This window comes from Macaca thibetana, chromosome 1 (genome assembly GCF_024542745.1).
Source record: "Macaca thibetana thibetana isolate TM-01 chromosome 1, ASM2454274v1, whole genome shotgun sequence".
NCBI classification, from domain to species: Eukaryota; Metazoa; Chordata; class Mammalia; order Primates; family Cercopithecidae; genus Macaca; species Macaca thibetana.
This window is the reverse complement of record NC_065578.1, coordinates 114,247,509-114,266,381: the sequence shown is the minus strand read 5'-3', so window position 1 is coordinate 114,266,381 and position 18,873 is coordinate 114,247,509. Positions and strand designations below refer to the sequence as shown.

At 33.8% G+C, this 18,873-nt stretch overlaps 2 protein-coding genes across 2 annotated transcripts in view; one reads left to right on the top strand and one right to left on the bottom strand.

Annotated features, from left to right (window-relative positions):
- The window catches only part of SIKE1 (suppressor of IKBKE 1), a 278,198-nt gene that overhangs the window by 110,307 nt on the left and 149,018 nt on the right, over positions 1-18,873 (top strand). The gene's annotated exons all lie outside the window — the stretch shown is intronic.
- SYCP1 (synaptonemal complex protein 1) overlaps positions 1-18,873 on the bottom strand; it is a 111,758-nt gene that overhangs the window by 26,052 nt on the left and 66,833 nt on the right. Inside the window, exons 24-27 of the mRNA XM_050748443.1 lie at positions 11,431-11,547; positions 10,909-11,019; positions 9,661-9,753; positions 8,730-8,804 (exon numbers count right to left, since the gene is read on the bottom strand). Coding sequence (XP_050604400.1) covers positions 8,730-8,804; positions 9,661-9,753; positions 10,909-11,019; positions 11,431-11,547 — 396 coding nt within the window. The remainder of the gene's footprint in view (positions 1-8,729; positions 8,805-9,660; positions 9,754-10,908; positions 11,020-11,430; positions 11,548-18,873) is intronic.

Here is an 18,873-nt window from a genome sequence, read left to right as displayed (position 1 = left end):
TTATTCTTATATCAGACAAAACAGACTTTAAACCAACAACAGTTTAAAAAGACAAAAAGAGACATTACATAATGATAAAAGGACTTATTTAACAGGAAAATATCACAGACCTAAAAATATATGCACCTAACACTGGAGCTCCCAAATTTATAAAACAATGACTACCAGACCTTAAAAATGAGATAGACAGGCTGGGCGTGGTGGATCACACCAGTAATCCCAACACTTTGGGAGGCTGAGGCAGGCCGGATCACCTGAGGTCAGGAGTTCGAGACCAGCCTGGTCAACATGGCAAAACTCTGTCTCTACTAAAAAAATACAAAAATTAGCTGGGCATTGTGCCAGGTGCCTGTAATCTCAGCTACTCTACTCGGGAGGCTGATGCAGAAGAATCTCTTGAACCTGGGAGGCGAAGGTTTCAGTGAGGCAAAATTGTGCCACTGCACTCCAGCCTGAGCAAAAGGGTGAGACACAGTCTCAAAAAAAAAAAAAAAAAAAAATTAGATACATAGCAACACAAATAATAGTGGGGGACTTCAATACTTTACTGGCAGCACTAGACAGGTCATCAAGACAGAAAATCAACAAGACAGAAAATCATTTAAGAAAAAATGGACTTAAACTATACCCTGGAACAGATGCACTTAACAGGTATTTACAGAACATTCTACCTAACAACTGTAGAATATACATTCTATTCATCACCACATGGAACATTCTCCAAGACAGACCATATGAAAGGCCACAAAACAAGTCTCAATGAATTTAAGAACACTGAAATTATATCAAGTACTCTCTCAGACCACAGTGGAATAAAATTGGAAATCAACTCCAGAAGAAACTCTCAAAACCAGGCAAATACATGGAAATTAAATAATCTGCTCCTGAATGATCTTTGGGTCAACGATGAAATCAAGATGGAAATTTTAAAATTCTTTGAACTAAACAATAATAGTGACACAGCCTATCAATGCCTCTGAGATACAGCAAAAGCAGTACTAAGAGGAAAGTTCATAGCATTAAACGCCTACGTCAAAAAGTCTGAAAGAGCACAAAGAGACAATCTAAGGACACACCTCAAGGAACCAGAGGAACAAGAACAAACCAAACACAAATTCAGCAGAAGAAAAGAAATCACAAAGATCAGAGCATAGCTAAATGAAATTGAAACAAAAAATACAAAAGGTAAATGAAACATATTCTCCATATGTATATGTCATACACCAAATGGGATTTATTCTAGGGAATAGCATTCAAAAATCAACTAAGGTAATTCACCATATCAACAAGCTAAAAAGAAAAATCATATGATAATATCAATCAATGCAGAGAAAGCATCTGATAAAATCAAGTGCCAATTCATGATTTTTAAAAACTCTAATTAAATTAGTACAAGGAGATTGCATCAACTTGATTTTTTAAATCTAGAAAAAAATATATAGCTAACATCATACTTGATTCAAAAATTGAATGTTTTCTCCCTACATTTATCAATACTGCAAGCACGTATGTTCTCACCACTTATTATAATGTCTACCACATGGTGCTGGAAGTTCTAGTCACTCACTGCAATAAGTCAAGAAAAAGAAATAAAGGCCAGGCATGGTGACTCATGCCTGTAATGCCAGCACTTTGGGAGGCCGAGGCAGGCAGATCACAAGGTCAAGAGATCGAAACCATCCTGGACAACATGGTGAAACCCTGTCTCTACTACAAAGACAAAAATTAGCTGCGCATGGTGGCATGTGCCTGTCGTCCCAATTACTCAGGAGGCTAAGGCAGGAGAATTACCCGGATGGTGGAGGTTGCAGTGAGCCAAGATCACGTCACTGCACTCCAGCCTGGTGACACAGCAAGACATCGTCTCAAAAATAAATAAATAAATAGAAATTAAATCACACTGTATGGAAAGGATAAAATAAAATATAATTATTATTATTGTATTTATTAATATTAGTGTTTTATCCTTTCCAGTCATCCTGCAGATGACAAATGTCTGCATAGAAAATCACAAAGAATAAAAACAAGCTAATAAATAGGTTTAGCACAGGCACAGGATACAAAATAAACACAAAAATCAACCATGTTTCTATACACTAATGATGAGCATATAGGAAACAAAATTAAAAACACAGTCTATTGCACTGCATGATGACCACCACTAATAATAAGATATTGTGTATTTCAAAATTGTTAAAAAATTTTTAAAGTTCTCACCACAAAAAAATGATAAGCTGGTAAGGTCATAGACATGTTAATTAGCTTGATTGAATCTTCTACAATGTACATGTACGTATATCAACATGTCACATTGCACCTCATAAATGCACACAATTACTATTTGTCAATTAAAAATTAATAAAAAGAATAAATTTCTATTTTTTTCAATTGCAAAAAAGGAAATGAAATAGATATACATTTAACAAAACAGGTTCAGAGGCTATATAATGAAAATTGTGAAATGCTTATGAAAGAAATCAAATATGTAACAAATGGAGAAAAATACCATGCTATAGATTTGAAAACTCAACAAATATGTCAATTTTCCTCAAACTGTGATCTATAGGTTTAACAAATTTTCTATCAAAATCCCAGCAAGGTTTTTTTGTAAAGATAAACAAATTTATTCTAAAATATATGGAAAGTAACAGGCACTAAAACATCCAAAACAATCTTGACAGAGAAAAATAAAGGAGGAGAATCATTTTACTTGATATTAAGGCTTACTATAATCATGGCAGTGATACTGGTGAAGAGACACATAGATCAGTGGAACAGAATAAAGACCATAGAAATAGATCCATAAGAACATGCCTAACTAGTTTTTGACAAAAGTTTGAAAGTAATTCAATGGAGATAAAGTAGTCTTTTCAACAGCTAGTGATAGAGCAATCTGAGATCCATAGGCAAAAAACTGAACTTCACGCTTTATGTAACAATTAACTCAAAATGGATCAAAGACATAAAGTATAAAAAATAAAATTCTAAAGTTTTTACAAAAAGACACAGGACAAAGTCTTTGGGATCTAGGGCTAGGCAAAGAGTTCTTAGACTTGGGATCAAAAGTACAATCCGTAAAAGGAAAAACTGAAAAATTAAAATTTATCAAGATTAAAAACTTTTGTTCTGCAAAAAAACTGCTAGAATAAAAAGGCAAGCTATAGACTGGGAGCATACACTGGCAAACCACATATCTGATGCTATGGTTTGAATGTTTGTAACCTCCAAAACTCATGATGAAATTTGGTTGTCATTGTGGCAGTGTTAGGAGGTAGGACATTTGGAAGGTGACAGGGCCATGAGGGCTCTGCCCTTATGGGTGGCAGGAATCCCATCATAAAAAGGCGTGTTTGGCCCTCTTTTTATTCTTTGCCTTTTTGCCTTCCACCATATGAAGACAGGGCATTTCTCCCTCTGGAGGATGCCACAAAAAGACCCTCACCAGATGCTGGCACCTTGATCTTGAACTTCCCATTTTCCAGAACTGTGAGAAAAATACATTTCTGTTCTTTATAAATTACCCAGTCTCAAGTATTCTGTTATAGCAACACAAATGGACTAAGTCCTCTGACAGAGGACTAATAATTACATTATATAAAGAATTCTCAAAATTCAACAGGTAAAAACAAGTCTAATTAGAAAATTAGTTAAAAATAAAAACACAGATACAAATCTCATCTTGAATTGTAGTTCCCATTATCCCCACATGTTGTGGGAGGGTACCCAGTGGGAGGGTACCCAGTGGGAGGTAACTGAATCATAAGGTTGGTTAACCCCATGCTCCCATGCTGCTGTTCTCATGATAGTGAGTTCTCACAAGATCTGATGGTTTTATAAGGGGCTTTCACCCCTTTGCTTGGCACTCATTCTCCTTCCTGCTGCCATGTGAAGGATGTGTTTGCTTCCCCTTCCACCATAATTGTAAGTTTCCTAAGGCCTCCCCAGCCCTGAGGAACTATGAGTCAATTAAACCTCTTTTCTTTATAAATTACCCAGTCTCAGGTATGTCTTTATTAGCAGCATGAGAATACACTAATACACTGTTCAACAGCAGAAAATGCAAATTAGAACCACAATGAATTATGACTACAAATCTACAAGAATAACTAAAATAAAAATAGCAAGTTGCTGCTGGCAAGGATGCAGAGAAACTGGATCATTTATACATTGCTTATGGTAATGTAAAATGGTACCACCACTTTGGAAAATAGTTTGGCAGTTGCTTATGAAACTAATATGCAACTGCCATACCATTAGTTGTTTCAGAAAAATGAAAACAGGTTCACACGAAAACCTGTACACTGGTGTTCATAACAGCTTTATTTATAATAGCTCAAAACTAGAAACAACTAGGTACCCTTGACTGGGCAAACTCTTAAACTGCGGAACATCCATACCACAGAATACTACTTGGCAAAAAAAACTAAAAAAATTATTTACATTTTTCTATCTGCTTTCCAACTTTCTACACACTCAGGTTGGACTAACAACTTGGATAAATCTCCAAGGAACAAAGCCAGTCACAAAAGGTTACATAGTGTATGAATCCATCTATATAACATTCTTGAAATGGCAAAATTATAGAAATGGAGAACATGTTAATGATTGCCAGGGGTGAGGGAGGGAGGTGGATGTGGCTATAAAAGGGCAACATGAGGAATCTTTATGGAGACGGAACTGTTCTGTATCTTAATTGTGTCAATGTCAAAATCCTGATTGTGATATTATCCTACAATTTGTAAGATGTGACCATGGGGGGAAACTTAATAAAGGATACATGGGATCTCTCTATATTATTTCTTACAACTGCATGTGAACCTACAATTATCTCAAAATAAAAAGCTTAATTAAAAGAAACTACACTGGTACCTACAACTTTCCTCCCTCTTCAAAATGTTTTTCAGTCTGTTTTCTTCACCTTAGAATCTAAACTCTTTCAAGAACTATTAAATGTTTTGTAAAGAAATGTCTATCTTAAGTTTAATAATTCTGCAATTCCAATTTCAAATTATTTTTCTGATAAATTCAAATATAATATGTACATTAAAGTTTAAAGTAACTAATATGGCATTTTTTCAAAGGTATTCTTCCTTTATCGTTCTTGGTATGTGTAAGTGTATCTGACTATGGTTCTTTTTGTTTTTTTTTTTTCATAAAGGAGCCATATGAAGTGATACACGCCCAAAATAGATAAAAGTTATTCTGGGATGTAAGCTCTAGAATTCCATCAACATTTTCCTTTACATTTATATGTATTACTTACATTCTTAAAATGTGTATAAAAGTGTAATTTAGGCCAGGCATGCTGGCTTATGCCTGTAATCCCAGCACTTTGGGAGGCCGAGGCGGGTGGATCATGAGGTCAGAAGATCAAGACCATCCTGGCTAACACAGTGAAACTCCGTCTCTACTAAAAAGACAAAAAATTAACCAGGCATGATGGTGGGTGCCTGTGGTCCCAGCTACTCGGGAGGCTGAGGCAGGAGAATGGCATGAACCCGGGAGGCAGAGCTTGCAGTGAGCCGAGATCACACCACTGCACTCCAGCCTGGGCGACAGAACAAGACTCTGTCTCCAAAAAAAAAAAAAAAAGTGTAATTTAACATGATAATGTATATATGTATGTATAATTAGCATTCATCATTAGCTAGATAATCAGTCTATAGATTATAATTATACCTTCATTTTATGACCTCATGTACATTCATAAATACTGACTATATTTTACAGCATTAGAAAAAACACCAAAGAAATTTCCAAAAAGTAACAATAGTATAGACAATGCAATAAAAGTGGACACTTTTTAAATAGAAGAAGAACACCTAAAGGTATTATCTCTATAACTATTAGTCCAATCTGAGTATATGGAAAGTTGGAAAGCAGATGGAAAAACAGTAAACTCTGAGACATGGGTTTGTAGGCTATTCTTACCCTTTTTGTAGTTTTCTGTATTCATATTTTATAAAATATAAACATAATGTGTTTTTATTAAACAATATAAATTTATGTGTACAATAAATCCTGATATCAATGAGTTTAGACTAAATTATACTGTAGTAAGAACCCCAGATCTTAGTGGATTACAAGAGAAGTTTATTTCTCAACCACATTACATGTCAATTATAGACTGGTTTCTACCCTACTTCTTGTCATCTCCAGGAATCTAGGCTGAGGAAGCAACTTCTATGTCAGTCTCAAGGCCAAAGGAAAAGAGAGGCTGGGAAGACCATGTGGTGTCTCTTAAAACACCCTCTCAGAAATGCCACTTTTGCTCACATTCCATTGGGCAAAATAAAACATTTGGCCAAATCTGAAGTCAGCAAGGTGGAAATATTTAATTCTTCCTTTGGGAGGGACCCTAATAGAAAAGGGCAGCATACATTTTGAATAAAACAATCTATCACAAGCCCAAGTTTTTTATATATATCTATGTACAGGCATATTTGTGTGTGTGCATGTGTACACGTGTGCATGTTTATATATTTTTTCATAGATAAATGATCAGAAACACAATACGATGTAAATGGAGGTCCTAAATTATTTTTGATATGCAAATAAAAAAGAAGCCCTTAAGTTTGTTAATAAGGAGTTCAGTGTGACCCAAGTCAAAAAAGCAGTTAGGCCAATAGCTAAATTGTAATAGGTGAGGAGATAAGAACTGAAAAAATAGACTGCTACTTAAGAAAAGAACAGAGTAGTATAGCAGCTTAAGCAGTTTAATGGTTTAAGTTTTTATAAGATGATAGAAATGAGACAGTATAGGGAAGGGATTCAGCCCCGGTAGACCACAGACATGGTAATCAAGACCCCATGAGCCTCACATATCAAGGCATATTCTCTCCCCTACCTTCCTGTCTCCCTTAATAAACTGACCCAAGTCACATAGCAGAAGGAGGACCTCTCCTAACATAGCTGACTAGGCTGAATTCCTAACTATCAAAAGAAGAAACTACTTGTTTATCTCCTTGAAGTGATGTCTCCCAAGGTTACTAAAAGTGAGAAACTAGCATTCCTGATAAGAACCTGACCATCTTTCAAGGTGAGTGAGGCTCTGGCATTCTCGATAAGAACTGGACCAGATCCAGTCTGCTGAAGACAAGACAGGCTCCTACACTGACCTTTCACTGATTTTTTCCTCATTATAATATCATTTTAATACTAACATGTCCAACAAAGGCAGGGCTTATCCATCATTTTCTGATCATGCAATGTATGTCAGAGCATGATGCCCCATTGTGCAAACACAAAGAAAATTTTGCCTAAACATGCTTGTACATCATTTCATTTTCTGCCTCAGCTTCTAAAATGACAAGAGTTGAGCCTCAGGGAGCTAGCACCGAGATACCTTTGCCGTAAACTGCTCCTTTGCTTTGATTAAGCCACAAGCCTATTAAATCTTCCCTGAGAAAAATGTCTCTTTGGCCTGATGTTAATTTCTACTTATGTGAGAGCCAAAGAACTTGAGATACAAGCTACAGTAATATAATTCTTATTTATGTTTACTGACTAGAGTAAAAAGTAAAGATTGCTGAGGGTTTAATAGCATCGAGAGTTAAGCCACAGAAGAATTCCTCTTCTACTGAAACAGCAGGATAAAGGTAAGCATGAATCTTATTATTGCAGATGAAGGGAAAGCCATTTTGTTAGTCCTTTAATTGAAAATATAAAAATTTCAAAGCCCTGTACACAGATAAAGGGAAAACAAAGATAAATAAGGCATAATTAGCCCTTGCAGAGCTTGCAATATAATAGAGGGCACAAAGTGAAATAACCATTTTAACATTAAAAACAGTGCTATGAGAATACATACGAATATAGTAAGCTCACAACTATAAGATGAAAGATGTGTGAGATTTTCCGAGATAGAAAAGGATGAAAGGAATTAAATGCAGAAAACAAAGTAAATAAATTCTTAGAGGCTTGAAATCGAAAGTGTATGTTATCTAAGCTGTTGCAGAGTGATTAAGAGAATAGGTTGGAAGCCATGCAAAAATAGACCTAGGTTTGAAATCTAGTCATTCTGCTCTCTTACTATGTAATCCTGAATAAGTAATGTAACCTCTGTCAAAATGAAGATAATAGTAAAGTATTGCATATAACATTGCTGTAAAGATTAAATTAAATGTAAGTAGGGTACTAAACACAGTTCTTATCTCATAGAAAGCAAAAAAAAATTAGTATTTGTCATTTATAGTGTGAATCAATTCACTTTGCAAACTGTAAAACACTACAGAGATAGCCTTTTTTTCTGAAACATGATGAATCTCTTCAAAAAAAAACATCTAAATATATATGTTAGGAGGACCTCTCTTAACTTAGCTGGCTAGGCTGAATTCCTGACTATCAAAAGAAGAAACTAATTGTTTATCTCGTTGAAGTGATATCTCCTAAGGTTACTAAAAGTGGGAATCTAGCATTCTATGTAAGCATTTTAATATGAAATATAAACATTTTATATATATAAGCATTTTAATATCAGATAATGTTACTCAAATACAGTATATTTAAAAATATTCCTTTTCTTAAAAGTACACTTATATTTACATGTGTTTTGCATTTACATTAGGAAATATTCTAAATGTTTCTAGAAAAAAAGCTTATGGGGAAAAACTATTTTTTCATCCCGTTACCGAAATTTATCAAATTATTTTATAATATGACATATTTCTAAAAACGCAAAATTGCCCTAAACCTTACAATCATTTTATCTATAATGCCAAAAAACCTACTTTCTCTTCTCTTTCGATTTCAAGTTGTTTCTTAACAGACAAAAGTTCAGTTTTGAGATTGGATAGTTCAGTCTCCTAAAGAAAAAGAAACACGAAGTTTAGAAGAGCTTCCATATATTTCTCAAGACAATGAAAATATAAACTAGTGCTCTGAGTAAATTCAATATTACAGAGAAATAAATTCACTCATAAAATATAGATACTTTTAAAGTCAACGGATATAAAGGCTGCTAGCTTAACATAGCTAAAAACCTCATTTAAACAAGTTTTTGGGCTGGGCGCAGTGGCTCATGCCTGTAATCCCAGCACTTTGGGAGGCAGAGGCAGGCATATCACTCAAGGTCAGGAGTTTGAGGCAAACCTGGCAAACGTGGTGAAATCCCGTCTCTACTAAAAATATTAATACAAAAATTAGCCGGGCATGGTGATGTACACCTGTAGTCTCAGCTACTTGGGAGGCTGAGACAGGAGAACTGCTTGAACCCAGGAGTTTGCAGTGAGCCAAGATCATGCCAGTGCACTCCAACCTGGGGGACAGAGAAAGACTCCATCTCAAAAAAACAAAAAACAAAAAAAAACAAAAAAAAATCAAGTTTTTTACAGTTTTCTTTAAAGAAAAATTTAACACAAAGTATATCTCTCCTCGTTCTCTCCCAATTTATCCCAGCCTCCTCTCCCAATTTCAATCAGAGCTCCAAACTTATTTGTTAACAGGAGTTTATAAAATTTCACTTGAAAAAATAGTTTGTTCCCTATTTCAAAAACTAAATTAGAAAAAAACATGTAACTAGGAGATCTATAAGATCCCTTTCAGATTTAAGACTCTGATTCTATAGCTCAAAATTTAGTTTTACTTAATATTATTCTTTACCACCACTCACTGCTGACATTATGAACACTGGCCGTTACTGCTATTTTTTCTGTATCTTACCAAAGATGCTCTCAGTGATGACTGTTCTTGTTCTTTGCTCTTATAAAGTCCTAATTCTGAGTCTCTTTCTTCAATGATCTTATCATATTGGTGCTATATTAAACAAAGAAGACATTTTAGATATATTAAAACTGAATAGATTATAAGATTGGTATCCTAACATATTTCAATATTTAATTTAGTATTTAATTAATTATTTAGTATTTAATTTAATTTTGCAGAAAATTATGTTTATAAATTCAGTAAGATATATGGGTATATATTTTTAATGTTTCAATTATATTTTTTCATTCAAACAACCTCAACAGTGAAACACACAACAGTCTTGGAAATGACCTAAGAGCAAAAGATAATTCTTTTACTGGAAACATTGAATTTTAACATTTAATAATATGCCAGAAACACCAGGACTTCTACAAAACTGGCTGATTTCAAATCTGGGACAGGAAATATAAGCCTTAAACATTTCGTCATAACTTAAAGAAAGTTGTCAGAGAAAATTAGAGTTAAGTCAAAAGGACTTGCCAGTCAGCTTGAAGAGGCTCCTGCTGGCCAAAGGTGGTAAAATGTGAGTTATCAATAAGGACAGATGCCGCACTGGATTGAAACATACCAAGTGTGTTTAAATCTATGAGTTCACAATGTTATTTAAATTTGTTTTTAAATCTTCACCCGTTCCCTCATAATAATCTCATATTCCAGCAGCTTTTTTTTTTTTTTTTTTTTAATGAATAGGTAGGTATACCCTACCTCTTCTCCAAATCTTAAGGGGAATGAGGCTTAATTCCTTAACAGATGGATACTCTAAAACAACAATTAAAAACATAAGACACAAAAACATCAAACACTAAGTATTTCATCTATTTATTCCTTTGATAAAAATCGATTTAGCCCATTATGTGTTAGATGTCAATGAGATACTTACCCTGGTTATGTACTTAAAAATACATAAGGTAGAAAGTGCTGTAAGAGACTACTAGGAGAATCCAGAAAAAGAGTGATTATTTCTATTCATCACAGATAATAAAGAGCGATTTCCTCAAGGATGTGACACACAGGCTCAACTTTGTATGGTTAAGATCTGAACTTGGAGAAATGGGCATCAAGGGTACTCTAGCTATAGTAAGTCACTGTTCCATAGACAATAATCTTCTCTGACAAATTAGAATACTATCTTGATTTCACCATTATTTAACAGAAATATGGCTCCAATTAATAATTTTCATTATATAAGGAGAAAAAAATTACCTTATGTTTTTCCATAAGTGCTACCATTTCAGCTATTTTATGTTGACATCGTTTATCAATTTCTTTCTGTAATTTTACTGCTTCATCAGCTATTACTTTTGCTTTCTCAACCTATCAAATAAGCAAAAAAAAGTTTCTTAAAATAAATGCACAAAAAACAAACAAGTGTAAAAAGCGTATGTTCTACTTAAATAAAAGCAAACCTCAAACACCAGGAAACTGGAAAAACAAGTAGAAAATGCACTGTTTGGGGTTTTTTCAGGGTGTTCTATGAAATAAGATGACAGTATACCACTGTGGCAATCATTTAACCCTTTCAAAATAATTATATACTCAAATACTTAAAATAACAAGGATACTTTTAGCTTCTATAAAAACTGATACACTGACTCTAATATAAACTTACCAAACCTTTTTTAAAATCATAATTTAAAAATTAAGAATTTTTTACTTTTCTCTTAAAATCCTAATAAAAATATAGATTTTTAGTATAATAAGTTCTTAATACTAAGTTTTTCCCACCTCTTCCAAAAGATTTCCTTCTGATATCTTTTTATCCTCAATTTCTTTCTGATAGGTGTCAGTGATTTCTCCAAATTTCTGTTTGGCACTTTCCAGTTCTAACTCTAATTTATTGACCTTTAAGTAAAGAAAAATAACATGAATATTAGTAAATGCTATGGATTACTTAAAAATATTCCATATTCATTTTGTGGTTTTGTGAATCTTAAAAGATTACTTATTCATGGAAATTATGGTTGGATCACTCGCCTTACATTTTCATATGGTGAGAAGTGTTTTATCTTCACAAAATCTATCTTCTCCCCTAAAATATGTATTTTGTCTTGACAAGTAACATAAAATAAACATCCATGCATTTATTTTTAATGAATTTCTCAACAATATTTACATTGGTTACTCTGTTTAATATGCTTTATTAGAATAAGTATTTCCATTGGACAGAAAACTCATGTGATTCAAAGAAAAGGCATATTCTTAATGAGATTAATTTTCTATAAAGAAGCAACAACTTCCATTTATATTATTTTCACATACTTTGTATAAATATTTACTGAGTTGTGTAGATATAATTCAAATATAGAAATTATCAAGAGGGAAGGAAAGCCCTGAATTAGCACCCTTCATATTCACTTTTATCTTAGGGCTAACTTAATACTGGAAAGGTGTTATACAGCAGGGACAGGAATTGGGAAGAGGGTTATGGGTAATATAATGATGAATCAGACTGTATTTTGTATCCATGAGTCAATCATTGACTGTATATAGACCATTACCAATATTGATAAAAGCTATTAAATGCCCCTCCCTCTTCATTAGCTTTCCCCTACTGCCTTTTTAAGCATAAAAACCACTCTTAACTTATATTCCCTTACTCTTCTTTATAGATTCATTGCATAATTATGTATCCCTAAACAGTATTTCAATATTTTTTTGAACTTCATATAAATGTTGTCATAGTATATTATTTTTCTGGCTTGCTTTTCTCATTGAACAGTTACACTTCAGATATTTATGTGTAAAAATACAGTTCGTTCATTTTCACTGCTGAGTAGTGTTCTATTGTATGAATATAACACTGTTTATTTATGTAATCAATTGTTCAGGGCACTGAGTTGTCCCCATTTTGGGACTGATACACACAATAGTGCTATGAATGTTCTTGTAAACATCTCCTGGTGAAAATGTAGAATTTCTCTACAGTATACACCTAGGATTGGAATTGCTGGGTCATAGGGCAGGTTACATATACAACTTTACAAAATGACATTATTTTCCATATGCATTTATACCAATTTAAATTCCCAGTAACAGGGTTATGACTTTTCCTGCTTCAAAACCTCACCAAGAGTTGATACTGTCACATAAAAGTATTCAACTGAAGTTTTGTTGTATTATTTGCATTTTCCAGAAAATTATGTAACATGTTTAACTCTTCATGTTTTCTGTTCTGTGACCATCTCTGTTCATATATTTTACTCATTTATCTACTTGGTGCTTCATTTTCTTCTTACTTACATTTAATGGGTTCTAATCCTTTGTTCATTATATATGTAAAGTGGGAATATTTCTCCAGCTTTGAGGTTTGTTGCTCTACTTTCCAAGTAACCAGAAATTGTTATAGCATATATGAATTTATCAATATTTTCAAATATGGTTGTGTTTTTTAATCTTATTTAGGAACTTTTTCTTTACTATCAGGCCACAAAGATATTGTCCCACATCTTTTTCAAATGTTTTGAAGCCCTGCCCTTCACATTTATTTATATCCTTAAGGAATTTGTGTTTGTATGTAGTGTAGAGGTAGACTTCCATATTTTTACATGTAGATAGTCAAATGTTCTAGCACTACATATCTGCAATATCACTTCTGTATTGTGTCTAGTTACCATGTACCCCTGGATCTTTGTCTCGGTTTCTCTTTTATTCAATTGACTTGACAACTTCTGTGCCAATGTCATACTGTCTTAATTACCTTAGCTATACAATTAATCTTTATATCTGGTAGGGCACATTTTCTGACTTTGTTCTTAAAGATTGCTTTAGTTATTCTTAGCCTATATGATCATTTTTGTTAAACAGTCCAAGTGTTCTTGAAAAGCACATTTTCCTCACTTTTTAATATAAAATTATGCTTATTTCTCCAACATTCTTAAAAGATAGGTATGTTGTGGACAAAATTTAATGTTGACAATAATTTTCTCAGCCCATGAAAATACTTTCTCATTGTTTTCTGACTTCTATTGTTGTTTGTTGAGATGTTCATGACCAATCTGTCATTCCTTCACTGGTGATCTTTCGTTTCTCTCCTGCTGCTTTTAATACTTCTATGTGTCCAATATTCTTTAGTTATACCAAGTCTAGATGTGGATTTCTTTTAATTTTTCTTGCTTGGTATAAATTTCTCTTTCTGTATCTGTGAATTCATGTCTTTCATCAACTCTAAATATTCTCAGTAGAGGCTGAGTATTCCTTTTCCAAAATGCTTGGGACCAAAAATGTTTCAGATTTCAGATGTTTTCAGATTTTGGAATATTTATATATATCTAATGAGATATCCTAAGGATAGGACCTATGTCTAAACACAAAACTCATTTATATTTTGTATATACCTTACACATAGCCTGAAGGTAATTTAATACAATATTTTAATAATTTTGTATATGAAAAAGTATGTGTTAAGTACTTATGCATGGACTTCTCCACTTGCAGCATTATGTCTGTGTTATAAAGTTTTGGATTTGGGAGCATTTTAGATTTTGGATTTTCAGGTTAGAAATATTCAGCCTGTAAGTACTGCTCATCCCCAGTTCACTCTATTTTTTTTTTCTTCTTGGACAATACAAAACCCTAAGAAAAAAAATCATCAAAGTACATGACAACAATAATAATATACTAACATATAAGTAAGACATAAGAGATAAAGGAGATAATGTAGTCTAAGGCCAAATATACCAGTAAAAGAGACAAAGATTGTCAGAGTGCATAAAATTATAAATTCTGGCTACATGCTATTTATAAGAGTCATTTAAAACACAAAGATAGGCCGGGCGCGGTGGCTCAAGCCTGTAATCCCAGCACTTTGGGAGGCCGAGACGGGTGGATCATGAGGTCAGGAGATCGAGACCATCCTGGCTAACACGGTGAAACCCCGTCTCTACTAAAAAATACAAAAAAAAACTAGCCGGGAGGCGGGGCTTGCAGTGAGCTGAGATCCGGCCACTGCACTCCAGCCTGGGAGACAGAGCCAGACTCCGCATCAAAAAAAAAAAAAAAAAAAAAAAAAAACCACACAAAGATAGAGGATAAGAGTGAACAGATTTAAAAGATACAACAAGCAAACACAAAACAGAATAAAAAATGGTATAGTTGTAATAACAACATAAAAACTTGCTCTAAGGCAAGTTTATCTCTATTAGAGATAAAGGAGGTATCTTGTTTTAACAACAATTTCCATTATATATAAATATGTAAGATACATATCACATATACAGTTGACCTTTGAACAACATGGGTTTGAACTGCATCCACTTATATGTGGATTTTTTTTCAACCAAATTTAAATGGACAATACAGTATCCACAGGATATGAAACTCACATATATGAAGGGCCAACTTCTTGTCTGCATGGGTTCCACAGGGCTGACTAGGGGATATGAGTATGCACAGATTTTGGTATTCTTGGGGAGTTCTGGAACCAATCCCCCATTTATAAACCAAGGGAATAACTGTACATATAAAGTTCTATTGTATGTAATAAAAAGTTGCATATATTCTAAATAATGTATACCCAATAATATGAGCTTGAAATAAAGACAAGTTAACAGAACTGCAAATAAGAGGACAGAAATCCACAATCATTGTGTAAAATGTTTAAACACATCTATCTCAGTCACTACTTAATAAAACACAAATAAAAAATAAGCAGAGGTACAGAATCAAAAAAAGATACACAAATATAAAGAATATAACTGGTAATCTTTACATAAAGGAACACTTTACCCAAAACTATATAATATACATTATTTTCATGTATTTAAGGGATGTTTATAAAACATGACCCCATATATTGGGCCATCAGGCAAATATCGATAAATTTCAAAGTACTAAAGTCATACAAGAGTGTGCTCTCTAATAACAATTAAATTACGCTAGAAATGAGTAACAAAAACACAATACGTCCCCTTAAATTTGGAAATTAAGAAATACGGGGGGGGGGCATTGGGCTAAACAACACTAATTTACTATATATCAAAACCTATAGGACACAGATACAGCAATACTTCTTGGGAAATTTATAGCCTTGAAATGTGTACATTAGAAAGACTGAAAATTAATGATCTAAGAATTCATCTTAAGATAGGTCCGGGTGCAGTGGCTCACACCTGTAACCCCAGCACTTTGGGGGACCGACATGGGTGGATCACTTGAGGCTAGGAGTTTGAGACCAGTCTGGCCAACATATGAAATCCCATCTCTACTAAAAATAGAAAAATTAGCCGGCGTGGAGGTGCACGCCTGTAATCCCAATTACTTAGGAAGTTGAGGCAGGAGAGTCGCTTGAACTCAGGAGGTAGAGGTTGCAGTGAGCCGAGATCACAGTCACTGCACTCCAGTGTGGGTGACAGAGGCAGACTCCGTCTCAAAAAAAAAAAAAAAAACGGAAGAAAACTTCCCAAATTGACAAACTCCTGGTGACACTGATAAAGAAAAAAACAAAAGAAGGAACAAATAACCAACATCAGATTAAAAACAGGATATTACTGTTTTTACCAGTAAATACTACAGACAATTCTGAAACTGTAGAAAATGTAGATGAACTGGATGAAACCCAGAAAAATATTATTTATCAAACTTGAAGAAATAGAACAACTAAGTTATACTGTAACTATGATTAAGTTGTTTCAGAAATTAAAAGCCTTTGCATAAAGAGAACTCTAGGCCCGGTAGCTTTCATCGATGAGTTCAACTTCAATGAGACATAATTTACACGTAATAAAATGCAAGGTTTTAAGTGTAAAGTTTAATAAGCTTTGACAAATTGTTTTTAAAACCATGTAATGGCAATACCAATCAAGACATAATTTCCATAATCCCAGAAAGTTCCCTCATATCCCTTAACAAACTAATAGTACCCTACTGAGGCAACCATTGTTCTTTCTGTCTCCATAAATTGGTTCTGTCGATTCAAAAACTTCATTTAAATGAAATCATGCCAAACACACTCTCTTGTATATAGGTTATTCATTCAGCATATTACAAGATTCATCCATGTTCCTGTGAGTATCAGTAGGTCTTTTTTACTTCTGAGTAGTATTACATTGTATGAATATACCAAATTTGTTTATCCAGTCTCTTCTTAATGAACATTTTATGTGTTTCCATTTTTTATCATTCTGGATAAAGCTACCATGAATATTCTTGTACAAGATTTTTAGTGGACATGTTTCCATTTATTTTAAGTAAATATCTAGGAAAATAATTGTTGGATCACACAGTAGATGCATGTGTAGTTTTAGTAGAAACCATCAAAACATTTTCCATACTGTATGGAATACTGTATGCAGAGGCCACCTTTAGTCTACCCATTCTTCTGTCAATGGACACATGGGTTGCTTCCAACTTTTGGCTATTGTGAATAATGTTGCTATGAACATAGGTGAACACATATCTCTTTGAGACTATGCTTTCAATTCTTTTAGGTATATATCCAGAAGTGAAATGAGAGGATCGTATAGTTATTCTAATTTTATTTTTTTGAGGAGCCACAAAATTGTTCTCCACATTGACTGTACCATCTGACATTCCCATCATCAGTGCTCGAGAGTTCCAATTTTCCCACAACCTCATTAACATGTTATTTTCTATTACTTCATTAGTACCCATTCTAACAGATATGAGGTAATATCTCATGAGATTTTGATTTGCAATGAACAGTGATATTAAGCATATTTTCATTTTTATGTGCTTATTGGCCATTTGTGTATCTTTGGAGAAATATCTATTCAAGTCCTTTGCCCATATTTTTTTTCCAGGCCAAGATGAATTTATTGATGAATTCTACAAAGCTATTGAGGAAAAAATAATACCAATTCTAAACAAACGATTCCAAAATATTGAAGTGCCTTGATTTTTGAATTCCCAGTCTCCAGTACTGTAAGAAATAAATGTTCATTGTTTATACGCCACCCAGTTTATGGTACTTTGTTATAGAAACCTAAACTAAGACAGCTATACTTTGTTGCATTATTTTGTAGTGGTTGCTCTAAGGAGGATAGTATATATCACTAACTTATCAAACTCTAAGTGTTAATATTGTAACTATTTCATATGCAATGTAAAAATTTTACAACAAAATAGTTATATTTACTCCCTTGTCCTTTGTGTTACGGAAGTCACATCGATTATAAACTCTATAATAGCAATTTGTTTTCCTTTAAGCAGCCATATATACCCTTTTAAAATTAAAAGAAAAATATGTTGCCTTTTAAATTCATCTCAGTATTTACCATTTCCAGTGCTTTTCACTTCTTCTATTGATCAAAGTTTCCATCTAATGCCATTTTCCTTCAGCTTGAAGAAATTCCTTTAGTATTGCTTAGGGTACAGCTTTTGATGTCATGTTGTCTTCATTTTATAAAGATTTTTGCTGCATACAGAATTCTGGGTTGATGGTTTATTTTTGTTAGCATTTTATAAATGTCATTCCTTTGTCATCTGACCTTCACTGTCCTGATACAAGGTCAGTCACCATCTGTGTCATTTTATATGTATCTATGTCATTGTTGTGCAATGTGACATTTTTTTTGGTCTGCTTTTAAAAGTTTCTTTTTATCTTTGGTTTTAGCACTTTGACTAAGATATGACTGCCGGCATAAGGTTTTGTGTCTATCTTGCTTTGGATTTGCTGAGGGCCATGGATCTGCGAGTTTGTTTTAAGTGTGATAAATTTTTGAGAAATTTCTCAATTAATTTTATTTGTCAAGGTCAGGTACAGTCACTCATACCTATAATCCTAGCAATTTGGGAGGCTGAGGCAGGTGGATCACTTGAGCCGAGGAGTTCGAGATCAGCCTGGGAAACATGGCAAAACCCCATCGCTACCAAAAATACAAAAATTAGCTGGATGTGATGGCATACACCTGTAGTCCTAGCTACTCAGGAGGCTAGGGTAGGAGGATCACCTGAGTCCAGGAGGTCGAGGCTGTGGTGAGCTGTGATCGCTCCACTGCATACTCCAGCCTGGGTGACAGAGTGAGACTCTGTCTCAAAAGTGAAAATTTTATTTGCCCTATTCTCTTTCTCTTCTTACTTGAGGATTCCAATTACACACTTAAAAACACTTGTTATTGTTCTACAGGCCACCAAGGCACTATTCCTCTTTTAAAAAATCTTCTTCTGTGTACCTCTGACTAGATAATTTCTACTTATCCAGCTTCCAGTTTA